The 26,936-nt window shown below is 44.2% G+C and overlaps 1 protein-coding gene across 1 annotated transcript; it reads left to right on the top strand.

Moving 5' to 3' along the window:
• Window positions 1–1,807: 1,807 nt before the first annotated feature.
• Window positions 1,808–26,915, top strand: LOC109155460 (disease resistance protein RPP13-like). Its single transcript, XM_019303138.1, has 3 exons — window positions 1,808–2,213; window positions 2,758–2,983; window positions 26,434–26,915. Exons 2-3 carry the CDS (start codon window positions 2,866–2,868, stop codon window positions 26,913–26,915), a joined length of 600 nt encoding a protein of 199 aa, XP_019158683.1. The 5' UTR covers window positions 1,808–2,213; window positions 2,758–2,865.
• The last annotated feature ends 21 nt before the right edge of the window (window positions 26,916–26,936 follow it).

Here is a 26,936-nt window from a genome sequence, read left to right as displayed (position 1 = left end):
AGCATATCCGTGATGTTACACCAGTTAATGAGGACTCGCTACATGCGAAAGATGTTCAGCTATCCCTGCGACTGAAGGCTCGGGTGTCTGAGCTAGAGACTGTTAATGGCATTATCTCGAATCAGCTCACTGCAGCCCGTACTGAACTTGCGACTGTTCTGCTTCGATTAAGCGTGACTGAGTCTGCTGTTGCTGAGAACGTGAAGTCTGATAGTGAAGGTCCCTCGAATGCTTAATCGTTCCTTTGTCTATCTTTTGCAAAAAGGGGGGGTGCCTAAACTTAGGGGGGGAGTTTTTTGTATGACCGCTAGTATCTTCTGGCCCTATCTGGGCGTGTTTTTTGTGTGATGGCCCCATGTTTTGTGAAGAATGTCACTTGCTTTTATCCAGCACGACTTGTGTGCTGTTATTTCGTTTATGGGTTGTATTTCATACTTATTCCCTTTTATGCGACAGTTATCAGTTATTCTCTTTTATATTTCTAGCTAAACGTTTTGGTACTTAGTCGAGTTGTTTTGCCAAATAATAACCAAAGGGGGAGTTTGTTAGTATTTTTATTTTTGTCCAAAAACCCAACATATAATTGACAATATTATTATTATTATTATTATTATTATTATTATTATTATTATTATTATTATTATTATTATTATTATTATTATTATTATTATTATTATTATTAGTTAACATGGTCAAAGTTAGAATAATCAAGGTAATCTAAGATTATCTAAGAAAATGGGAGTAATCACATTACGTTGAAACATTACCGCCACATCAGTTTTGAGATAATATAACATTGTCAGGTAATCTCATAACTTGAAGCAAACAAAGTAATATAACATTACCAGACTCAAATTACCTAAGTAATCTAAGATTACCTGAACCAAACACTCCCTTAGAACCAAAGAATTCGGGATTTCACGGTCACTAAGAGCATCCACATTAATTTGGTTTTTTGCACAATTTTTTAGAAGTCAAATAGGAAAGAGAAAGAGAGAATGGAAGAAAAGGGAAAACAGCCATTGTTAGAGCTATTTCTCTCCTTCTCTCCTTGGAGCCCATAAAAAACCATTTCTTGCCAGAGTTATAATATGCTTCTCTCTTTCTTCTCTCACATCTACCTCACCATGAGCTCCACAAAAAAATTAACAAAAACCCACTAGCATGGATGCTCTAAGAGATAGCTGACATTAGCAAATAATAAATCAAATTATCTTGCGATAATAAAATATTGTGGAACTACTTTTTGGGAGAGCTAAGAACTTTTATTTTCTAAAAATATTTACACATACATATATTTATGTGATAAATGATTACTCAGTACAATTAGTCATATTTTCATGAAAACTGTATAAATGTTTATATGAACAACTCAGTTGGTCATAGATGGAGAGAAAATACTTGGTGCATTCTAATTTTATACTTTCAACTTGTACTTCCTCTCACATGTTATTGATACAGACACTTTTTTGTGGACGCACATGATAAAAATAATCAATCTGAATTTGTCACTTAAAGGAGTAAAAATGAAGGAGTAGAATTTGAGAGTTCATATAATAAAACTCTACGGGGAGGTCGGAGCCGACGGAAAAATAAAATGAGAATAACTGATGCACCAATTTGTGATTTTAATGCTTAATCATTACCAAAAAGAAAAAGAAAATAAAGAAAGACTTTGCTTTAGTGGCCGACGACGAGTTGACTCGTTGACTTGATAGTTCATAAAAGAACAGACAGGAGAGAATGAGAGATGTAGAAGCTGACGAAACAGAACAGAGGAAGATTAGATTAGAGAGAGGGAGACAATGGAGGCAGTAGTGAACTTGCTGGTGGAGAGCTTGACGGAGCTACTGTACAAGAACTTCCAGCTAATCTCCGACATAAAAGACGACGTCAAAAAACTCCTCCGCTACGTCAACGACTTCAAGGCATTCCTGAAAGAATACCGGAAAATCCGGACCAAAAACGACATCGTGAAGCAGCTGATGAAGGACATCATGGACGTCGTGTACTGGTCAGAAAATCTCATCGACTAATACGTGGTGGACGCCAAGGTCAACGTTCTGCTCGATATCCCTACCAAGAGGGACATTGCGACAAAGATCAAAGATATTATCGAGGAAATCAAGGTAATTCAGGAGAAGACGGAGTATCAGAAAGTGATTGAAAATATAGTCTTACCCCGAGACCATACCTACTCCGTGCCGCAGAAGGTAAACAATTTTTATTATAATTTCAATCAAGTGCCTTTATATAGCTCATGAACTCAATTTGATTTAGTTCTAAATCACTTTTTATGCTCAATTAGCTCTTCAAATTTAATGATTTTTACCTAATTGAATCATCTGTTAAGTTAGTTTGGATTTAGTCAATTTAGTCATCGACTATAGTAGTTTTATCCAAGTTAATATTCGAAAATAGTAGTTTTACCCAATTTAGTGATCGATTTAGTCCTTGAGCCGTGATCCAATTTGGTAAAACTATAGAATTCGATGACCTAATTAAACACAAAACGTCGTTTAGAACTAAATCGAGAAAAATCACTACATTCGAGGACTAAATTGGACATTAACTCAATTTAATTTAGATAGCCGAGTATGATCCTGGTAGGTTTATTCTTAGGACTAATTATGCATTTTCCATAATATTTATGGATGAGAAATTAGGCCATGTTTCTATATGTTTTACCTGGTTTCCTTTCCTTATTGAAGTGATCAATGCAAATGCTGACTCAGATGATTTATTGACCTTAAAAAGGTACCCAGAGTGGAGGAAGATTATGTAGTGGGATCTAATGAAGAGGCAAAAAGGATTATCAATCACCTTAGGGAAGGGCCAAATTATGGGGTGATTTCAGTGTTTGGAATGCCGGGTTTGGGCAAAACCACACTGGCCAACAAGGTATTCAAATCTGAAGAAATTGAATATCATTTCATGTATCGTGTCTGGATTTATGTTTCTCAGTCCTATAAGAAAAGGGATGTTTATGTAACGGTTCAGGGAATTGGTTAAGGGAAATAAGAAGCAAAACGACATCGCATGACTGGGACGGTTAAGGCTGTTGAGAGTCGTTGGAAGCCAGAGCCAAAACACCGTCATTTTAATAAGTCAGCGCAGCGGTTAGAGTCGTTAGTCTCACACGACGTCGTTGTAAGGGCAGTTGTTAGAAGGGATTAAATACCCTAAAATTGTACTAAGCAGTTTAATCGTTTTGTAATGCAGAATTGTTTCTTCTTCAAATCTCTCTCTCTCTCTCTCTCTCTCTCTCTCTCTCTCTCTCTCACTCTCTCTCTCTCTCTCTCCTCTGTCAACCCTAGAAACCATTACATTTGGTATCAGAGCTCGTAAATGGAGGCACACTTGAACCAACTTGAACTAATGGTGGCTGATTTAAGTAACCAGATGGAAACACAGAAGAAGACCACTTCAGAGTTGCTGGAACGATTAGTTGCTCAGATGAGCGATTGGAAGAACGAGATAGCAGAAACAATCCGGCTCAATCGTCCTTAGCCTCCGACCCTCAACTCCGTTCCAGGTGGATCATCGGTGAATGGAGCAAGATGTGATCCACCAGCTTACTCCCATCACAGGCCGGGAAAGGCTCCAGCTGTGCAAACTACAGGGCGGGACGAGGGAATGGGAGAAGCTGAATCCGACAGTGAAATCGAGCCGGCAGAACTCGCTGTGACACCCCAAAAATCCACATTCAATCCATGGATTAATTGAGTAATTAATCCTATTTTTATTTGAGGAATTAATTCCTAAAATCCTGATTTTTAATACTCAAGGACTAGAATTTGACTAGTCAACCTTTAAGTTGTGTTGTACCTTGTGCTTTGAGGGGAGTTCCCTTGTTCCTTACACTTTCTAAGGGTTAGTAAGGGTATCCTTGTCTTTTCACCAAGAGTTAGTATTGTAACCTAACCTAGAAGACTTCTTCATTTCATTCCCTACAATTCTTAGAAAAATAGTTCTACCTTCTCTCTAGAAAAGAAGTGTAGCTTATTCTCCAAGCCAAGTTGAGACCCTTGTCAAGATTCCAAGATTCAATCTTTCACCTATTTGGGCATCTAGGAGGATAAGATCTAAGTTTATCTTGTGTTTTTGGTTCCATCTTAGTTGTCTTTTTCTTAAAGGTAGGATCTTTATGATCTTTTGGTTTAATCTTGAAGTGGGTTTGGAAAGTAAGCCTTGTGGAGAGCTTGTTGTGGTGTAAAGTGAAGTCTTTTGGTCTTCAAGAGGTAACCCATGCTCTACAAAACCTATTTTGCTTACCTATATGTGATTTCTTAGATTCTACATGTGTTTTGCTATGAAATGTGAGAGTTTATGCATTTGTCTTGTGATATTGCATATCTAGAGCTTGTGTTTAGGGTTCCTTTGTGCCATTGCATGGCATTTTCCATGATTCAAGTCATTTTGTTGTGTTTGGTGAGATTTGGCATGTTTTGGACTTGAATTTGTGTTTGGAGAAGAAAATCTCCGAAGGGATTATTTTGCCCAGGAGTATGTACCCGCGGGCGGAACAGCGGGGAGAGCCCTACCCGCCGCCCACCCGCAGGTACATAGGCTTGTGGGTAGTGTACCCACGGGTAGGGCCTACCCGTGGGTCCACCCGCGAGGAACATGATGGCGTTGAGATGGGATTTGTTCCCCGTGATTCTTTTGACTCGGTATTTGGTCTTTTGGCTTCCCGTTGTTCTTTTGTGGAACTATTTGAGTGTCTCCTTGATGTTTCGTACGTCTAGAACTATATGGTAGGTATCCATGTAGGACTTTGGTGTCTTGAATCGTGCTAAGTGTTCAACATTGTGTTTCATTGGACCAAGAGGTGTCTTGTGTGTTCCTCGAAACTATCTCGAGTTTCCCCATTGATAAGCATGCTAGTTTGTTGTCTTAATGCTAGCGTGTGTGTGGTTTATACCTTCCGTTTGGTTGATGATAACTTGCGTTATTCATCGTTGTTGTCGTTGGGCTGTGTGACCCGTTCCTTGATTGAGTATGTTTCATACCTTCGTTGTGATCCGTTGTTTGACTCTTGTTGAGTTGTGGTGCGTGTGTGGCTCTACCTGGATTGCACGATTAGTGGTATGGGACACTAGTCACCAAGGTATTGCAGCGGTCCTCGTGGTGGCCGTGACGTGATTATGGAGTTGTGGCCTGAGTGATGGGTCCACGTTTTTGGGGGATGAGTCTTGTGTTGACAGTTGATCTTGGTTTTGACTTATATATATGTATTCCGTTTTGAAAATGGTCTTTATGACTTATATCTATCTACTTATGATATGTAACGGTATTGGTGGGTTACCAGCATTATTCGCTGATCGGGCGTCGTCCCAATGTTTATCTTTGTATCTTTCAGGTGATGTTTAGACGAGCGCGATGTCTAGAGTCTGGTAGCTTAGCACCTTTATCCTTGCTTTTGTGGCCTGTGTGCCGATGTAGTTAGACTGATGTTTTGGGATAGATGTACACACTTGCAGATTGTTTGCCGTAGCGTTTACCGTGTTTGTTATACGTGGCGTTACACCCCGTTGGATTTCTTTTTATCCAGTTTCGTTTTTATCTTCCGTTGTGCTAGTCTTGTCGCTTAATCTGCATATGTTAAGGCTTTTATATAGGTCTTGTTTGGGGGGTGTTACAGTTGGTATCAGAGCCTAGGTTTGAGCCTAGGAAGAGTAAAGTCTAGACTTTCTAAGTGGTTAAGTGTGTTTTGAGACCTCTAAGCGACCTTAAGAAGCTAAGTGTTAGACTTAGGACTCTAGGTTGCGCGGCGAGATGTGTGTTGTTTGCTGTGTTGCTTGTTTGCTTTCTTTTGGTAACCTCATTGTTGTAGCAGAAGTCTGTGATGCCTCCTCGTCAGTGTATCGCAACGTTTGAAGATGTGGGTGAAGTGGTTAAGAAATCTCGGTTGGCCGAATCTAGCAATGCTTCTGGGGCGATTGAACGATGGATCTGGAGTGGTACGTCCACAAGAGTAAGTCTTAGTGCAGCTACCTTGCCAGCATTCCGAGATGTAAAAAGGCATGGAAGGATAGAAGTTCATTATCCGACGGAAGGGTCATCTCAAGAGAGGGTGCTTACCCTAAATGAAGTTCGAACAAGTGACAGTGACGTAGTAGTGGGAACCTTCCTTGTGCAATCTGTGCCAGCAACAGTCTTGTTTGATTCAGGAGCGTCTAACTCGTTCGTATCACTCGGCCTCGTGAAGAAGTTGGGCTTATCTGGGGGCACGGGAGTGAGGTTTAACGTGAAGGTAGCATCAGGAGAAGTTAGGATGTGTGACCGCCTTTTTGAGGGCATCAAGATCAATATCAAAGGAGAAGAGTTCCCTAGCGATCTAATCCAGTACGACTTGGACGGGATGGATGTGGTCTTAGGTATGGACTGGTTGGGGCGGTTTAGAGCCCAAATCTTTTGCAAAGATCAGAAAGTGGTGCTACGAGGACCTAGCGGGAAAAGGGTGTCATACCGTGGGAAGATGGAAGAAACCGGGATTAAGCTAGTTTCTATGACAAAGATGAAGAAGTATATAGATAAAGGCAACGAGTTATTCTTGTGTTCGGTCGAGAACTTGAAGGAAAAAGGAGAGGTAGGTCAATCTATACCCGTAGTCTGTGAATTTCTTGATGTATTTCCCGAGGAAATACCGGGTATGCCCCCTTCTAGGGAAGTGGAGTTCTCAGTGGACCTTATGCCAGGCACTGCACCCATCTCTAAAGACCCGTATCATTTGGCTACGCCAGAAATGCAAGAGCTGAAAATCCAATTGCAAGAACTCCTTGATAAGGGTTACATCCGACCAAGTACATCACCATGGGGAGCCCCAGTTTTGTTTGTAAAGAAAAAGGACGGAAGTATGAGGTTGTGTATCGACTACCGGGAGCTGAACCAAGTTACCATCAAGAACAAATATCCCCTCCCAAGGATCGACGACTTGTTTGACCAACTCTGCGGTGCAGGAGTGTTTTCCAAAGTTGACTTGAGGTCAGGGTACCATCAGATAAAGGTAGCAGACAAGGACATTCCTAAGACTGCGTTTCGGACTCGGTACAGCCACTACGAGTTTACAGTTATGCCGTTTGGGTTGACTAACGCCCCTGCAGTCTTTATGGACTTGATGAACAGAGTGTTCAAACCCCACCTCGATGATTTTGTCATCGTGTTCATCGACGATATTTTGGTCTATTCGAAAGATAAGAGAGAGCATGTTGGACATCTTCGGACGGTACTTCAGATCTTGAGGGAGAAGCAGTTATACACCAAGCTCTCTAAGTGTGAGTTTTGGAAAGACAGTGTGACGTTTCTGGGCCACGTGATTGATAGTAGGGGGATTTCTATGGATCCGGACAAGATACGGGTAGTGAAAGATTGGACTGTACCTTCGTCGGTGTCAAAAGTAAGAAGTTTTCTTGGGTTAGCGGGTTATTATCGGAGGTTTGTTTTGGACTTCGCTAAGGTGGCTCAACCTTTGACTAAGTTATTAAGGAAAGAAGTGCCTTTCGTTTGGGATCAAGCTTGTGAGTTAGCATTTCGAGATTTGAAGGAGAGGCTCACGACTGCACCAGTCTTAATTTTGCCATCAGGAACGGAAGGGTTTGAGGTATACAGTGATGCGTCCAAGAAAGGACTAGGTTGTGTGTTGATGCAAAATGGGAGAGTGATTGCCTACGCCTCGCGTCAACTGAAAGTTCACGAAGAGAATTACCCTACACACGATTTGGAATTGGCCGCGGTAGTGTTTGCTTTGAAACTTTGGAGGCATTATCTATATGGGGTGCGTTGCAAGATCTTCACGGATCACAAGAGTCTCAAATATATCTTCACCCAAAAGGATCTCAATATGCGGCAACGAATGTGGTTAGAGCTCATCAAGGACTATGAGTTAGATATTCAGTATCACGAAGGAAAAGCTAACGTAGTGGCGGACGCCTTAAGTCGGAAATCGAAGCATACCGCTAGTTCTATTTGGGTAGTGGCGAATGAGGTCTGTAAGGAGCTTCAACGGATGAACTTGGAGGTGGTGGAACAGGGAGATGTTGAGGTAGAAGTTCGTTGCTATAACTTAAGGATTGTACCTACATTTCTGGGAGAAATTAAGGAAGAGCAGCAAAAGGATGCGTTTTTGACAAAGGTAAGGGATGACCTAGCTAAAGAGAAAGGGGGACCATTTGAGTTATCTACGGATGGGGTGCTGAGGTACAAAGGTCGTATATGCATACCCACGTCATGTGATCAGTGGAAGCGACAGATTTTGGAAGAAGGTCATAACACGCCCTATTCGGTTCACCCCGGAGGAGACAAGTTATACAAAGACGTCAAGGGCTTCTTCTGGTGGCCTAATATGAAAAAGGAAGTTGCAGAGTTTGTTGGGAAATGCCTTTAATGTTAGAAGGTAAAAGCGGAACGTTGTAAGGTAAAGGGGTTGGTACAACCATTAGATGTTCCACAAGGAAAGTGGGATTCTATATCTATGGATTTCGTGGGAGGCCTACCGACGACCCGTTCGGGTAAGGACAAAATCTGGGTGATAGTTGACCGTTTGACTAAAACTGCCCGCCTTATCGCAATGAAGGAGACCTGGACTATGACACAGTTGGCTCAAGCTTATGTCAACCAAGTGGTAAAGTATCATGGAGTTCCAAGGGATATTGTCTCCGATAGGGATCCAAGGTTCTTGTCTCAATTTTAGAAATCCTTGCAAGCAGCTCTTGGAACTAAGCTAAGTCTCAGTACTGCTTTCCACCCAGCCACTGATAGGCAAACAGAAAGGACTATCTAGACTATCGAATATATGTTGAGAGCTTGTATGTTAGATTTTCAAGGGTCTTGGGAGGACCAGTTGGATTTGATCGAGTTTTCTTACAACAACAGTTATCATTCGAGTATTCGCATGGCACCCTATGAAGCTCTCTATGGACAGAAGTTTCGCAGTCCGCTTTGTTGGGAGGATCTTGTCAATCCGATAGTTTTGGGACCGCAATACTTGTTGGACACATCCGAGAAAGTTAAACAGATTCAGGAAAGGATGAAAGCAGCTCAAAATCGCCAAAAGTCCTATGCGAACTTGGTTAGAAGACAAGTAGAGTTCTCGGTTGGGGATAAGGTTTGGTTGAAAGTATTTCCCACCCGGGGAGAAATGCGGTTTGGAAAGAAAGGGAAGTTGAGCCCTAGGTTTATAGGTCTGTATGAAATCCTGGAGAGGGTTGGGAGTTTGGCTTACCGTTTGGCGTTGCCTATGGAGTTGGAACGAGTGCATAACGTGTTCCACGTATCGCAGCTCAAGAGATATGTTCACGATCCAACTCATGTTTTACCACCAGAAGTAATACCGTTAGATGAAGATTTGTCTTACGAAGAAAGGCCGCTCAGAATTTTGGACTTCAAGACTCGGGACACTCGTAGGAAATCTGTTAAGATGGTGAAGGTTTGGTGGTCACATCATGGGGTTGAGGAAGCTACTTGGGAGCTGGAGTCATCGATGCGGGAGCGGTACCCTGAGTTGTTTGTGGAAGGTACCTCATTTTCCTCGTTTGTTGTGTGCCTTGTGTGCTTGCTTGTTGCCTTGTTGTTTAGCTAGTTTGATAGTGGTGTTTGGAGTTAGTAGTTTAGTTCTTGGTTGTTGTCTAGAAGTTGGTGGTTGTGTTGAGGCTGGAGTTCTTGATGCTCAATCTATCCGTTTGTTGACCTCTTGCCAATCCTTGAATTTGAAATGCCTTCTTTCTTGCTTTGGAAAACTTCTTTGCTTTGGAATCCTTGTGAGTTCTTTTGGAGTCTTTGACCAAAAGAGTTGTTCTTGAACTTCTTGTCACAATTTCGTTTCCTTTTCGCCGTTCGCTTTTAATTCGTCGTACCCAAGCTTCAGGGACGAAGCTTCTTTGAAGGGGGAGAGGATGTGACACCCCAAAAATCCACATTAAATCCATGGATTAATTAAGTAATTAATCCTATTTTTATTTGAGGAATTAATTCCTAAAATCCTGATTTTTAATACTCAAGGACTAGAATTTGACTAGTCAACCTTTAAGTTGTGTTGTACCTTGTGCTTTGAGGGGAGTTCCCTTGTTCCTTACACTTTCTAAGGGTTAGAAAGGGTATCCTTGTCTTTTCACCAAGAGTTAGTATTGTAACCTAACCTAGCCGAGTATGATCCTGGTAGGTTTATTCTTAGGACTAATTATGCATTTTCCATAATATTTATGGATGAGAAATTAGGCCATGTTTCTATATGTTTTACCTGGTTTCCTTTCCTTATTGAAGTGATCAATGCAAATGCTGACTCAGATGATTTATTGACCTTAAAAAGGTACCCAGAGTGGAGGAAGATTATGTAGTGGGATCTAATGAAGAGGCAAAAAGGATTATCAATCACCTTAGGGAAGGGCCAAATTATGGGGTGATTTCAGTGTTTGGAATGCCGGGTTTGGGCAAAACCACACTGGCCAACAAGGTATTCAAATCTGAAGAAATTGAATATCATTTCATGTATCGTGTCTGGATTTATGTTTCTCAGTCCTATAAGAAAAGGGACGTTTATGTAACGGTTCAGGGAATTGGTTAAGGGAAATAAGAAGCAAAACGACATCGCATGACTGGGACGGTTAAGGCTGTTGAGAGTCGTTGGAAGCCAGAGCCAAAACACCGTCATTTTAATAAGTCAGCGCAGCGGTTAGAGTCGTTAGTCTCACACGACGTCGTTGTAAGGGCAGTTGTTAGAAGGGATTAAATACCCTAAAATTGTACTAAGCAGTTTAATCGTTTTGTAATGCAGAATTGTTTCTTCTTCAAATCTCTCTCTCTCTCTCTCTCTCTCTCTCTCTCTCTCTCTCTCTCTCACTCTCTCTCTCTCTCTCTCCTCTGTCAACCCTAGAAACCATTACATTTGGTATCAGAGCTCGTAAATGGAGGCACACTTGAACCAACTTGAACTAATGGTGGCTGATTTAAGTAACCAGATGGAAACACAGAAGAAGACCACTTCAGAGTTGCTGGAACGATTAGTTGCTCAGATGAGCGATTGGAAGAACGAGATAGCAGAAACAATCCGGCTCAATCGTCCTTAGCCTCCGATCCTCAACTCCGTTCCAGGTGGATCATCGGTGAATGGAGCAAGATGTGATCCACCAGCTTACTCCCATCACAGGCCGGGAAAGGCTCCAGCTGTGCAAACTACAGGGCGGGACGAGGGAATGGGAGAAGCTGAATCCGACAGTGAAATCGAGCCGGCAGAACTCGCTGTGACACCCCAAAAATCCACATTCAATCCATGGATTAATTGAGTAATTAATCCTATTTTTATTTGAGGAATTAATTCCTAAAATCCTGATTTTTAATACTCAAGGACTAGAATTTGACTAGTCAACCTTTAAGTTGTGTTGTACCTTGTGCTTTGAGGGGAGTTCCCTTGTTCCTTACACTTTCTAAGGGTTAGTAAGGGTATCCTTGTCTTTTCACCAAGAGTTAGTATTGTAACCTAACCTAGAAGACTTCTTCATTTCATTCCCAACAATTCTTAGAAAAATAGTTCTACCTTCTCTCTAGAAAAGAAGCGTAGCTTATTCTCCAAGCCAAGTTGAGACCCTTGTCAAGATTCCAAGATTCAATCTTTCACCTATTTGGGCATCTAGGAGGGTAAGATCTAAGTTTATCTTGTGTTTTTGGTTCCATCTTAGATGTCTTTTTCTTAAAGGTAGGATCTTTATGATCTTTTGGTTTAATCTTGAAGTGGGTTTGGAAAGTAAGCCTTGTGGAGAGCTTGTTGTGGTGTAAAGTGAAGTCTTTTGGTCTTCAAGAGGTAACCCATGCTCTACAAAACCTATTTTGCTTACCTATATGTGATTTCTTAGATTCTACATGTGTTTTGCTATGAAATGTGAGAGTTTATGCATTTGTCTTGTGATATTGCATATCTAGAGCTTGTGTTTAGGGTTCCTTTGTGCCATTGCATGGCATTTTCCATGATTCAAGTCATTTTGTTGTGTTTGGTGAGATTTGGCATGTTTTGGACTTGAATTTGTGTTTGGAGAAGAAAATCTCCGAAGGGATTATTTTGCCCAGGAGTATGTACCCGCGGGCGGAACAGCGGGGAGAGCCCTACCCGCCGCCCACCCGCAGGTACATAGGCTTGTGGGTAGTGTACCCACGGGTAGGGGCCTACCCGTGGGTCCACCCGCGAGGAACATGATGGCGTTGAGATGGGATTTGTTCCCCGTGATTCTTTTGACTCGGTATTTGGTCTTTTGGCTTCCCGTTGTTCTTTTGTGGAACTATTTGAGTGTCTCCTTGATGTTTCGTACGTCTAGAACTATATGGTAGGTATCCATGTAGGACTTTGGTGTCTTGAATCGTGCTAAGTGTTCAACATTGTGTTTCATTGGACCAAGAGGTGTCTTGTGTGTTCCTCGAAACTATCTCGAGTTTCCCCATTGATAAGCATGCTAGTTTGTTGTCTTAATGCTAGCGTGTGTGTGGTTTATACCTTCCGTTTAGTTGATGATAACTTGCGTTATTCATCGTTGTTGTCGTTGGGCAGTGTGACCCGTTCCTTGATTGAGTATGTTTCATACCTTCGTTGTGATCCGTTGTTTGACTCTTGTTGAGTTGTGGTGCGTGTGTGGCTCTACCTGGATTGCACGATTAGTGGTATGGGACACTAGTCACCAAGGTATTGCAGCGGTCCTCGTGGTGGCCGTGACGTGATTATGGAGTTGTGGCCTGAGTGATGGGTCCACGTTTTTGGGGGATAACATGTGTTATCCGGGAATGTGTTGCCGTGATTGGTGGTGTTCGTTGGTGGTTGTTGGTGGGGGACGACGGTCCCGGGGGAATAAGGTTGGACTAAGAAGTACAGGGGTTCCTGGAGGTAATTGTTGGAAAGAAGATACAAGGTTGGGTTTAGCCATAAGGTTGGAACATGGCATAAAGAAGGCATACCAACTCGTGATGGGTGATGTTGCGAGGGCTTGTAAAGCCGGCGTTGTGTGATCTTCTATCGTGATGTGTGTAGTCATGGAGACTTGTGTTGTTTTGGCATGTGTTGCCGTTGGGTGAGTCTATATCCTTTGCGTGTGGTTAACCTTTGTGGTTTGGGATGTGTTCCCGTGTTATCCTTGAGAGTGGTGAGTCTTGTGTTGACAATTGATCTTGGTTTTGACTTATATATATGTATTCCGTTTCGAAAATGGTTTTTATGACTTATATCTATCTACTTATGATACTTAACGGTATTGGTGGGTTACCAGCATTATTCGTTGAACGGGCGTCGTCCCAATGTTTATCTTTGTATCTTTCAGGTGATGTTTAGACGAGCGCGATGTCTAGAGCCTGGTAGCTTAGCACCTTTATCCTTGCTTTTGTGGCCTATGCGTCGATGTAGTTAGACTGATGTTTTGGGATAGATGTACACACTTGCAGATTGTTTTCCGTAGCATTTACTGTGTTTGGTAGACGTGGCGTGACACCCCGTTGGATTTCTTTTTATCCAGTTTCGTATTTATCTTCCGCTGTGCTAGTCTTGTCGCTTAATCTGCATGTGTTAAGGCTTTTATATAGGTCTTGTTTGGGGGTTGTTACACTCGCTATGGACTGGACAAGGAGGAAATTCCAAAGGCCGGCTAGGGACTCTCCTTTATTAAGGTACCGTTATGATTTTCCTGCCTTTGATTACGAGCAGCCGAGGCTATGGATTAGTAGGTGTGAGAGATTCTTCTTGTTGGCTTATATTCCAAAAATTGAAATAATGCATGTATTGTATGTAAACCTAACCGGGAAGATGGGGATATGGTTCGAAGGATATCTGACCGGATTAGATGAACCTTTCCAGTGGGCTCACTTTGCAGAGGCAGTGGTTAGGAGATTTGGGGAAGACAGTGGGGTAGTGATGGAAGAGTTCGCATGTTTTAGACAGATTGGAGGGGTGATGGAATTCACAGACAAATTCGAGGAGTTCAGAAGCCAACTAATACAAAAACACCCCACCCTCACTGACCTATACTTCCTAGAAGCCTACTTAGCCCGACTAAAGCCCCATCTAAGGTGTTTTGTTAAAACATCCCAGCCAAAATGTCTAGCTGATGCAATGTGGACTGCTAGACAGCTTGAAAAGGGCTTGAAATTCAATGAACAACCCACAAAAAACCCTTCCCAATATACAGCCAAAAGTTCCCAACCCATAACCAACCTTTCAAACCCCAAACCCTATAGCCAGAATACCAACTCTAAACCCTATACTAACCAAGGAGCCACCACCTCTAGTGGCAGTAACAACTCTATCAAGGATCCTGAGCAGGCAAGACTAGATTGCAGTTGAGAGAACAAAATAAATGTTTCAGATGTTTTGAACATTGGCAGTCTGGGCATAAGTGTAAGGGATCCACTCTCCACAATGTGGAAAAGAATGAATTCCAAGATGCAAATGATGAATTAGCCACTGAAGAACAAGGGGAGGAACAGGCTGAGGTTTCCTTATATGCTATGATGGGGGGGGGGGGGGGGGGGAGGATTGAATACCATTAAGCTATTGGGAGCAATCCAGAGGCAACCAATAGTCATTTTGGTAGATAGTGGAAGCACACATAGCTTCCTAGACCCCAAACTCCTCACACAATTAAGAATGGAGTCAGAGAAGGCTCAGGTCCTCAATGTGACAGTGGCCAATGGGGAACAGTTAAGGTGTGATGCTACTTGTAGAAGATTGTCCTGGCAGATGCAAGGGGAAATGTTTGTGAAGGATTTTAGATTGCTGAAACTGGGAGGGTGTGATATGGTCCTTGGCATGGACTGGATAGACCAATATGCACTTATACAACTCCACAGTAGACCCCTTGGACTATCATTTTATAAGGATGGCAAGAAGCTGTTGTTGAGAGGGTTGGGCAGAAAATCTGAAAGGTTACAAGCAGCATCCAGCAGTGAAATTAAGAAGTGGCAGAAGAATGGAGTGCAAGGCTTCTTAGTCCACTGTGAAGGCTTGAATAATGAGACCTTGATGGGCAGAAAAAGTATGTTGAATCAAGTGACTGTGCAGACTGAATACCAGGAATTATCTGAATTGGTCCAAGAGTTTCAAGACTTGTTTAAGGAACCTGAAACCCTACCACCAAGAAGGTTGCATGACCATGCTATTCCCTTAATGCCTGGAGCAAAAGCTGTGAATATAAAGCCATATAGATACTCCTTTGACCAGAAGAATGTTATTGAGGAAATGGTAGGAGATATGCTCAAATCTGGGGTTATAACTGAGAGTGTGTCACCCTTTGCATCCCCAGTCTTGCTAGTACCAAAAAAGGATAATACTTGGAGGTTTTGTGTGGATTATAGAGCCTTAAACAACATTACCATCAAGAACAAGTTTCCCATCCCGGTGGTAGAGGATATGTTTTCTGAGCTAGCTGGGTCTAAGTACTTCAGCAAGCTGGATTTAAGGGCAGGGTATCACCAGGTTAGGATGAGGGAAGGAGAAGAGTATAAAACTGCCTTTAAAACCCACCAGGGCCTCTATGAATTCAGGGTCATGCCTTTTGGGTTAACAAATGCACCAGCTACATTCCAAGCATTAATGAATTCTCTATTCAAACCATTACTGAGAAAATTTGTATTGGTTTTCTTTGATGACATATTAGTCTACAGTGCTGAGTTGGAACTACACTGGGAATATCTCAGAAGAGTTCTAGAGCTTATGAGGGAGCACAAGTTGTTGGCCAAGCTAAGTAAGTGCTCCTTTGTACAGAAAGAAGTTGAGTACCTAGGCCACATCATTTCTGATCAAGGTCTGCACACTGATCCTTCTAAGCTTCAAGCTGTATCTGAATGGCCTAAGCCTGAATCCATCAAGGCTCTGAGGGGATTCTTAGGCGTCACTGGCTATTATAGGAGATTTATCAGGGCCTATGGAGTCATTAGCAGACCTCTAACAAGCATGCTTAAAAAGAACTCCTTCCAGTGGAACAAGGAAGCTGAGAATGCCTTTGACCAGTTGAAACAAGCATTGTGTGTTGCACCGGTATTAGCCTTCCCTGACTTCCAGAAAACATTTGTAGTAGAAGCAGATGCTTGTCATAAGGGTATGGGGGCAGTACTAATCCAAGAAGAGAAACCAATTGCCTACTTCAGTAAGGCATTTGGGGAAAAGCATCTAGGCCTATCAATCTATGAGAAAGAGTTCATGACTATCATCAATGCAGTGGAGAAATGGAGATCATACCTTCTAGGGAGGCACTTCATCATTAGGACTGATCACCACAGTCTGAAATTCCTTCTGGATCAGAAAATAACAACTTCAGCCCAGCAAAAAGGGTTGTCTAAACTCCTAGGATTGCATTATACAATCCAGTACAAGAAGGGCAGTGAAAATTGTCTTGCTGATGCCCTTTCAGAAGAGAAGTGAGCCAAGAAGCTGAGCTGAAAGCAGTTCTAAGTATAAGGCCGCAATGGATGGAAGAAGTGGCCAACAGTTATGAAGAAGATGATTGGGCCCAGGAAAAGTTAACAGCAAATCTGATCAACCCTAACAATGATCCTAACATAGCCATAGTGGAAGGGCTCATCAGGTACAAACAGAAACTGTATGTTGGCAGTAAGGGAAATCTGAAAATCAAACTGATCTTACAGATGCATGATTCACCCCTTGGGGGACATTCTGGGCAACAAGGGACTTACCAGAGGCTGAAATCCCTTTTTTATTGGCAGAAGATGATGAGTGATGTTAAAGAAGCAGTAGATGCATGTGATACATGTCAAAGATGCAAGTCTGAAAGTGTTGCATCACCTGGATTCTTGCAGCCCCTTCCCATTCCTGATCAAGCTTGGAAGGGGATAGCAATGGACTTTATTGAAGGGTTGCCTAAATCTTAAGGAAAGGATGCGATCCTTGTGGTAGTGGATAGGCTAACCAAATACAGCCATTTTATTTCCTTAGTCCACCCATACACTGCTGAAAGTGTGGCCTCAGCATTCATGGAAAATGTTTACAAGTTACATGGATTACCAGAGGACATTGTGACTGACAGAGATAGGGTATTTCTCAGCAAGTTTTGGCAGACCATCTTCAAGCAACTCCAGGTCCATCTGAGTATGTCTACTACCTACAATCCTCAGTTAGATGGCCAGACTGAAAAAATCAATAGATGCTTGGAGACTTACCTAAGATGCATGGTGTTTAGCAGGCCCAAAGCCTGGGCCAAGTGGTTGCACTTAGCTGAGTATTGGTACAATACCAACTTCCATTCATCCTTACAGTGCACACCATTTCAAGCTCTCTATGGGTACAAACCTCTTATGTTGGCCTTAGGCACTGAATGTGAAGCTGGAGTGGAAGGATGGATGGCTGAAAGGGCAGCTATGTTGGCAGTTCTCAAAGACAACTTGAGAACAGCCCAGGAAAGGATGAGGCAACAGGCTGATAGGAAGAGGAGTGAAAGGACTTTGCAAGTAGGGGACTAGGTTTATCTGAAAATCCAGCCCTATAGACAACTATCTGTGGCTATAAGTGTAACACCCCAGATTTTCAAGACATTTTAAGCTTATATAATAAAGGTAATATCTCATTACATCCCAAAGTATATCATAAGTGTACGGGGTGCTATGCCACACCTGGGCTAGAGAACCCAGGTGCACAGGCTGTCTAACTAATATCCATTGAAACACAATGCATAATATGGCACGCAAGCCGAAAGGGAAACTACTCTACTTCTACGCTCCAGTTCTAGCGCGCTCCAGTGCTCTAGTCCTCTGTGCCTGAAAGCCAAATATATCTGTTCAGCGAGAGATGCTGGTAACCCACTCCAACGCGTTGAAATACAATACATATAGAGATATATATAGATATACGAAAACCATTTTGAGCATGAAGATATATCCTACGAACACTAGCTTTAAAACCGGGAATGACTCGACAGATAAAGCTAGACACAAGCACAGTTATAACGAGCATATGCAGTTCACAACAGATAAGGCAGATAAGGCAAAGCATAAACAATGATCATAACCCAACATGAACAATCCCCAATATAAATTCCATAGTCTCATCCCCCAAGACACTCGTAATCACAACTCGTCCAGGTCACAACACATAACACACTTTGTTGGCGCCACAGGACCAATCGCATGCCCATACATGAGGGTCAGCGCATATAGCTCTGACACGGCCCCGCAGCACCCTGCCCCGTATCGCAACACGGAGGGGCCGATCGCAACCGACCGATGAAGCGCAGCTCATCATAGTGTTTGATCGCAACCAAACAGTGGACCGCAGCCCAAGAGAATGTCATCTTACCGCAGCCAGGAAAAAGGACGAACCGCAGCTCGTATAGAAACGTTTGATCGCAACCAAACGGTGGACCGCAGCCCAAGTGTATCAATCTGACCGCAGCCAGCTTCTGAACCGCAGCTCAGGATAACCAATCCGATCGCAACCGAATTGGGGTAGCACACACATAACACATAGCAAGCACATGCAACCCACATTACACATTAGGAACGGGGGGAAAACGTATAACAAAACCTATGCGTGATCCACCACTTACTAAGAATAGTCCTAAGGGGTTCATACTTCTTCCACCTAGGTCAACGAGATACCAATTCAACTAGCATGCAATATAATAGACTCATAAACCTACGAACGGTACCCGAAACATCAAACTAGACATAGGCACGATAAACGGAGTCCGTTGGGACACCACGGGGAACGGGGAACATCAAACGGGGAAGCCGGGGTCCCGGGTGGGACAATTTTCCAGCGGGTAGCCAGTGGGTGGGGGCCACCCGCCGGCTGCCCGCCGGATTCTACTGTTCCGGGCAGCGGGTCGCCGGCGGGCAGCTGCCCGCCCGTCGGCCACCCGCTGCCGGGCGGTGTTTTACGGCCATGGGTAGGTGGCAGGTCCCCTACCCCCCACTGACTCTTTTCATCACTTTTCGCCCCGGGAACCGTTGTGGAACTCGAAACCATGCTTAGACACCTTTCAACGCAATTAACGACAACTCGTAGACAATTAACGGATCAAATACGAGAAACGAACGGCACATAACCTATCATGCTTCTCTAAACATAATCAACACCCAAACATGCGATTGCCCCACCCGGTAATCCATGAATAAGATCATACGATACAACCTAGGGTTCTAATCACTTTTATATCAACAAGTATACGGTTTGTCTTCTAATTGCAAGATTCGGTAAGAATAACACATAAACATCAAGAGCATCACACAATTATCAAGAACAACACATAATCATCAAGAATTCCATATAATTATCAAGATCCCCATATAGTCTTCAAGAACACCATAATTATCAAGAATCTCCCAATATCAAGATTATCAAGATCCCTCATGGGATCATCACATCAACATCAATAATAATCACTACCAATCATTAAAACACAATAATAAGGGGAAACCCTAAGGGGAAATCATAACTATAAAAATAGGTTTTGTTGAGACATGGGTTACCTCTTAGCCTTAATTAATTCCTTGGCTATGAAGGATCTTTCTTTAAGCTTCCTTGCTTTCTTGATTTCTCCTAAGGGGATTCTTGGAGCTCTTTTGGGGTGGTGGGGCGTTATTTTTGTGGGAAGTTCTAGGTGCCTCCTAAGTCCCCTATTTATATACTTAGGAGTCCTAATTAGGAACTAATATTATAGGCTCGCTAATTCTATTCCTTTTGGAACTAAGGATTGGGTTTAGGGGTTGGGTTTATATATGAGGGCCCATGGACTATGGTGGGCCTTTTTCCCTAATTAATCATTATGATTTATTCTTTCTCTTGGGCTATTGATTAATTAATTAAATGGTTTTAGGGGCCGTAACACGGGGTGTTACACTCTCCCCCCCTTACAAGGGGTTTCGTCCCCGAAGCCTGGTGTTATAGTCCATGCTTTCACCCCTAGACACCTCGTAGCTCGGCCTCCTGATTAGGGTTGCGGCCTTACGTTTGTCTTGGCTTGGGGTAGGCTGAACTTTTGATGGTGTTGTGATAGAGAATTTTTCGGTTGTACCTCGGTTTCCTGCGCTGGAACTGGATGCACCTCGAGTGCCCAAGGTGGCCTCGATCGCTGCTACCCTTTGATCGAGTGCGCGTGTGGTGCGAATCAAGGATGAGAACCCTTCTTCCATGATTTGATTCTGCCGGTCGAGCTGAGCGAGTATGCGTTCGTTGACCGAACCCTCGTTTTGTCCCCTCGGGTTCCCTCTTGGTTGTGGGTGCACTGACGGGTTAGGCCCGTCTTCCTCCTCTTGTCCCTCATTTCCCTCCGTACTTCCGCAATCTTGCATGGCTCACTTGAGCTTTTTGTTGGAGATGTCCAATCGATCAACCAATTCCCTACGTTCCTCCTCGGGTTTTTGGCAAATTTCTTCGAGGGTGAGATAGTGTCCTCCCTCGGTGTAGTAGATGTCGTTTCGGCGGAGGTTTTGGGCATTGAAAACCATGCCGTTGGCGGTTTTGACCTCGGTGTGGCTTAGGTCTACCCCCTTTTTTCTCCATGATCCAACTTAGGATCATCCCGTAGGGTAGGCTAAGCCGGTTGTTTGTCTTGCAGAACTCTATGTGCTTTAGCATGAGTGCCGGTAGGTTGAACTTGATTTTATGTTTTAGGAGATACGCAAAGGTGCACTCCAAGCTCCCCACATCCTTGCTCTTGTTATTGGTGGGCAAGAGGCTATCGGTTACAATCATAACCAATATCTTTTGCTCCGCCGATAGCCACTTTCGATTTGGTCGAGTGGCCGAGGTGAACCCGTCCTCTTTCCCGAGTAAGTACCCAAGATAGTCCTTGTATCCCGTAGTTTGGGTATCAATCCACCCCTTTCGGTCATAGTCAGACACACCCGTGGTGGTCAATTTCAAGAGCTTGGCCAACCGGCCTTCGGAAAGCACAATTTCCTTGCCACGGACCTTGGTGGTAATTTCTACTTTGTCACCCCGTTTGGTGGCCACAAGGTGTTGGTAGAATTCTTTCACCAATTCGGGGTATGTGTCCCCTTTGATGGCGAGGTAAGTATCTAAAAGCCCTTGGTGTTTGAGCATGTCAACCAATTCCGGAGAGAATTGGTCGGGTTCAAGTGCTTTACCTCCGATTACGGTGTAATCGGCGTTGCTCCACTCCGGGGTGCGGATTCCGAGGGGCTTTTTCGGCATCTTAAATTTTTCTTTTGGCGGTGAGGAATTCCGATAGAAATTCCGGCAGCTTTCCGGCGGTTCTCCGGCGAAGTTTCCGGCGGCCTCTTTTCCGGCGGTGGTTCGAGCCGCTACAAGGTGGCGATGGTGGGGCAGAGCTCGGCGATTTTCCGGCGGGGCGGTAGAGGCCTACGGTCGCGTGGGCGTTAGTGGCAGCGGGCGAAGCTTTGGTGGATGGCGGGCGGCGTCGCTCGGGTAGGGAGGCAGCGGGTCGCCGCTGGGTGCTCTCCGGGCGGTGGGCGAGGTCGGCTGGGACGGCGGCGCGGCGGTGTGGCGCTTAGCGTTGGCGTTCGGCCGGCGACGGTGGTGCGTGGTCGTCGGTTCTGCTGGGGTGGGGCGGCGAGGTGTGTGAGGTGGGGAAGGGAAAGAGTGGGGAAGAAGAAGGGGAGGGGAAGAAGAAGAAGGGTTTTTGATTTGGGGTTTTGTGGGTTTTAGGGACTTGGAGGGATTTAACAAGGGGTTATCCCCTTAAAGTTTTAAGAAACACTCATGGCTTAGTGGTTGGGACTTGGATTTGTAAATGTGAGGTCTAAAGTTCAATTCTTAATGGTGACATTAGGTATTTCTTGGTGGTGTGGTCCTCCTTTGCCTTTTTCCTTATTTTGTCCTTTAGTGGGGAAAGGGTTGGGTTGATGATATAACTTGTGCTTTATCTTCGTAGTGGAAATTGAAGTTTGACCAAAGATCCTTATTCATAATACTTTCGAAGTAGCTAAGCTAAGTAGACATAATGTTTTCGAAGTATTTAAGCTAAATAGGTGGTCCATACGATACAAGGGGTGATTACAAGGGGTGTGATGGTTTATCCTAGACAGAATTCGTTTTCTGGGTTTTCCTCGGTGGGATCCGTATGGTCCTCGTCTTCCGGGATTGGGTTTTCCCCTTCTAGGTCTTCTTCGTTTCTGAGTTTGGCTTGCGTGTGACTCATAACGAATACTTTTCCGGGAGCGCCGTAACCCCCTTGGTGACTGGTGCCCCCGTGTTGACCCACGGTGGCGGGGCGTGGTCTTTGGGGTCGAGTGCACTGGAAGGCCTTGTGCCCCTCCTCTCCGCAGTTGAAGCATCGCCAGGGGTTACCCGCGCAATCCTTGCCCCTGTGGCTTTTGTTACACCTCGGGCAAGGGAAGCTTCTTGGATTAGCTTCATTGTTTCCCAGGGGTGGCCTTGGGTTGGTCGGGTTGTTCGGCCTCGTGCCGGTGTCGTTCCTCGTTCTTTTCACTGGCGGTGCCCCACTTCCGGTGTTTCTTCTTCGTATTTGTTCCTGAACCCCGCGTTGGAGTAGTTGGATTCGATAGAGGTTCGCGGCACTGGAATAAGCCTCGTTGAGGGTCCGAGGTCTGCTTACCACTAGCGCTTTCCGAGCTTCGAAGTTGAGGCCTGACACGAACCTCTCTATCTTGGTTACCTCGGTGGGGACTAGCTCTGGTGCGAAGCGCGCCAGTTCGAGGAATCGTCTATGGTATTCTATGACGGTGGCCGTTCCTTTTTTTAGATGAAGGAACTCTTCGTACATGGATGCTTTTACGTGGGTTGGATAGAACCTCTCTCGTAGTCGTGTCTTGAGGTTCTCCCAATTGAACCCCGGTTCTTGTTGATAGGTGGGTCCCTCGTGGATCTACCAGAGATCGGCCTCGTGCCCGAAGTAGAACGAGGCTATCTCTACGCGGCGTTCCTCTGGGCATTCCGCTACTCCAAAAATCTTATCAAGCGTCCGGATCCATTCTTCTAGGACCGCGGGATCCTCTTCTCCCGAAAACGTAGGTGGTCGGTGATTTGAGACTTGTCGGGTGACGTCCGAGTTTGCGTTTGATGGAGGCGGTGGGGGCCTATTGTTGCGAAGGGCCGCGTCACTTAGTGCCTGTGCGACTTGTGTTAGTTGCTGCAGGGTTTGGGTCAAGGGGTCGTCGGTGGTGGGCTCTGGAGTTCTGGATTGCCTTCTGTTTGGCGCCATGCTATCGTTTTTCTGGTCAGTGTTTATAAGAATGTTAAGTTAGAGTCTGATGCACTTCTTGTGAAGTGATGAGTGGGGAAGGGTAACGTGTAGAGAAGTTATGTGTAGGTTTTACAATCTCACCGCGCGTCCTAATATTCCTGAGTCCTATGTTCCTAGGTACCTAGAGTTCAAGCCTAATGTCCTAAAGTCCGGTCTTAAGAGTCTTTTCCTAGGGTCAAACTTAGGCTCTGATACCAACTGTAACACCCCAGATTTTCAAGACATTTTAAGCTTATATAGTAAAGGTAATATCTCATTACATCCCAAAGTATATCATAAGTGTACGGGGTGCTATGCCACACCTGGGCTAGAGAACCCAGGTGCACAGGCTGTCTAACTAATATCCATTGAAACACAATGCATAATATGGCACGCAAGCCGAAAGGGAAACTACTCTACTTCTACGCTCCAGTTCTAGCGCGCTCCAGTGCTCTAGTCCTCTGTGCCTGAAAGCCAAATATATCTGTTCAGCGAGAGATGCTGGTAACCCACTCCAACGCGTTGAAATACAATACATATAGAGATATATATAGATATACGAAAACCATTTTGAGCATGAAGATATATCCTACGAACACTAGCTTTAAAACCGGGAATGACTCGACAGATAAAGCTAGACACAAGCACAGTTATAACGAGCATATGCAGTTCACAACAGATAAGGCAGATAAGGCAAAGCATAAACAATGATCATAACCCAACATGAACAATCCCCAATATAAATTCCATAGTCTCATCCCCCAAGACACTCGTAATCACAACTCGTCCAGGTCACAACACATAACACACTTTGTTGGCGCCACAGGACCAATCGCATGCCCATACATGAGGGTCAGCGCATATAGCTCTGACACGGCCCCGCAGCACCCTGCCCCGTATCGCAACACGGAGGGGCCGATCGCAACCGACCGATGAACCGCAGCTCATCATAGTGTTTGATCGCAACCAAACAGTGGACCGCAGCCCAAGAGAATGTCATCTGACCGCAGCCATGAAAAAGGACGAACCGCAGCTCGTATAGAAACGTTTGATCGCAACCAAACGGTGGACCGCAGCCCAAGAGTATCAATCTGACCGCAGCCAGCTTCTGAACCGCAGCTCAGGATAACCAATCCGATCGCAACCGAATTGGGGTAGCACACACATAACACATAGCAAGCACATGCAACCCACATTACACATTAGGAAGGGGGGGAAAACGTATAACAAAACCTATGCGTGATCCACCACTTACTAAGAATAGTCCTAAGGGGTTCATACTTCTTCCACCTAGGTCAACGGGATACCAATTCAACTAGCATGCAATATAATAGACTCATAAACCTACGAACGGTACCCGAAACATCAAACTAGACATAGGCACGATAAACGGAGTCCGTTGGGACACCACGGGGAACGGGGAACATCAAACGGAGAAGCCGGGGTCCCGGGTGGGACAATTTTCCAGCGGGTAGCCGGTGGGTGGGGGCCACCCGCCGGCTGCCCGCCGGATTCTACTGTTCCGGGCAGCGGGTCGCCGGCGGGCAGCTGCCCGCCCGCCGGCCACCCGCTGCCGGGCGGTGTTTTACGGCCATGGGTAGGTGGCGGGTCCCCTACCCCCCACTGACTCTTTTCATCACTTTTCGCCCCGGGAACCGTTGTGGAACCCGAAACCATGCTTAGACACCTTTCAACGCAATTAACGACAACTCGTAGACAATTAACGGATCAAATACGAGAAACGAACGGCACATAACCTATCATGCTTTTCTAAACATAATCAACACCCAAACATGCGATTTCCCCACCCGATAATCCAAGAATAAGATCATACGATACAACCTAGGGTTCTAATCACTTTTATATCAACAAGTATACGGTTCGTCTTCTAATTGCAAGATTCGGTAAGAATAACACATAAACATCAAGAGCATCACACAATTATCAAGAACAACACATAATCATCAAGAATTCCATATAATTATCAAGATCCCCATATAGTCATCAAGAACACCATAATTATCAAGAATCTCCCAATATCAAGATTATCAGGATCCCTCATGGGATCATCACATCAACATCAATAATAATCACTACCAATCATTAAAACACAATAATAAGGGGAAACCCTAAGGGGAAATCGTAACTATAAAAATAGGTTTTGTTGAGACATGGGTTACCTCTTAGCCTTAATTAATTCCTTGGCTATGAAGGATCTTTCTTTAAGCTTCCTTGCTTTCTTGATTTCTCCTAAGGGGATTCTTGGAGCTCTTTTGGGGTGGTGGGGCGTTATTTTTGTGGGAAGTTCTAGGTGCCTCCTAAGTCCCCTATTTATATACTTAGGAGTCCTAATTAGGAACTAATATTATAGGCTCGCTAATTCTATTCCTTTTGGAACTAAGGATTGGGTTTAGGGGTTGGGTTTATATATGAGGGCCCATGGACTATGGTGGGCCTTTTTCCCTAATTAATCATTATGATTTATTCTTTCTCTTGGGCTATTGATTAATTAATTAAATGGTTTTAGGGGCCGTAACACGGGGTGTTACATTAAGATCTAACATTAAGCATACATCCAAGTACTATGAGCCTTACCAAGTCATTGAGAAGGTTGGTCCGGTAGCATAAAGGTTGGACTTGCCAGCCAGTGCACAAATTCACCCCGTATTCCATGTATCTCAGCTGAAGAAGAAGGTGGGAAACTCAGCACCATTGCAATTGGAACCCCCTGTCACAGGCCAGGAAGGTGAAGTCCTTGCTCAACCAATTGCAGCCTTGAATAAAAGGCTTGTTAAGAGGGATAATAAGGCTGTGACGCAAATCTTAGTTCAATGGGCCAATCTGCCTGAAGAAGCTGCAACCTGGGAAGATTTCTATCACATCAAGAGGCAATTTCCTGGGTTTAATCCTTGGGGTCAAGGATCTCCACAAGAAGGGGGTAATGTAACGGTTCAGGGAATTGGTTAAGGGAAATAAGAAGCAAAACGACAACGCATGACTGGGACGGTTAAGGTTGTTGAGAGTCATTGGAAGCCAGAGCCAAAACGCCATCGTTTTAATAAGTCAGCGCAGCGGTTAGAGTCGTTAGTCTCACACGACGTCGTTGTAAGGGCAGTTGTTAGAAGGGATTAAATATCCTAAAATTGTACTGAGCAGTTTAATCGTTTTGTAATGCAGAATTGTTTCTTCTTCAAATCTCTCGTCTCCCTCTCTCTCTCTCTCTCTCTCTCTCTCTCTCTCTCTCTCTCTCTCTCTCTCTCTCCTCTGTCAACCCTAGAAACCATTACAGTTTATCTACAAATTCTGAAGAAACTACAACAGCCCTATGATTATGATACCAATGTGAATGAAGAAGAATTAGCTAACAAGACTAAACAAGTTCTGGGGCCTCTCAAGTATTTCTTTGTACTAGATGATGTTTGGTGTGAAGATGCATTCAATGATATCCAGGATTCTTTTCCAAAGAGCAAAGGTAGCAGAGTCTTAGTCACGATTTGGGAGGAGAAAGTGGCGACGATTGTGAATTCCCTAGGAGAGCCTCACCGGTTGAAGTTTCTAGAGCATAAAGAAAGCTGGGAGCTACTTGAGAAGAAGGTTTTTCGTGAGGAAAGATGCCCCGATGACTTGAAAGAGTATGGTGAAGAGATAGCGAGAAAATGCGATGGACTACCACTGGTAGTAGTGATAATTGCTGGTATTCTGTTAGGCAAATCAAAAACTCGGTTTGAATGGCGCAATGTGGCTAATAGTCTCATCGATTTCCTTAGATGAAATCTAGACAGCTATGAGACG

Source organism: Ipomoea nil, unplaced genomic scaffold (genome assembly GCF_001879475.1).
Source record: "Ipomoea nil cultivar Tokyo-kokei standard unplaced genomic scaffold, Asagao_1.1 scaffold0276, whole genome shotgun sequence".
NCBI lineage: Eukaryota > Viridiplantae > Streptophyta > Magnoliopsida > Solanales > Convolvulaceae > Ipomoea > Ipomoea nil.
Note: the sequence above shows the minus strand (reverse complement) of the source record. Positions and strands in the feature narration are given on the sequence as shown.

Bases quoted from the DNA above. Each gene is read 5' to 3' on its own strand.
- LOC109155460 (XM_019303138.1), top strand. From the start codon at position 2,866: ATGCCGGGTTTGGGCAAAACCACACTGGCCAACAAGGTATTCAAATCT. The intron at 2,984-26,433 runs TTTATGTAACGG...AAACCATTACAG, and splicing joins GTCCTATAAGAAAAGGGATG to TTTATCTACAAATTCTGAAG.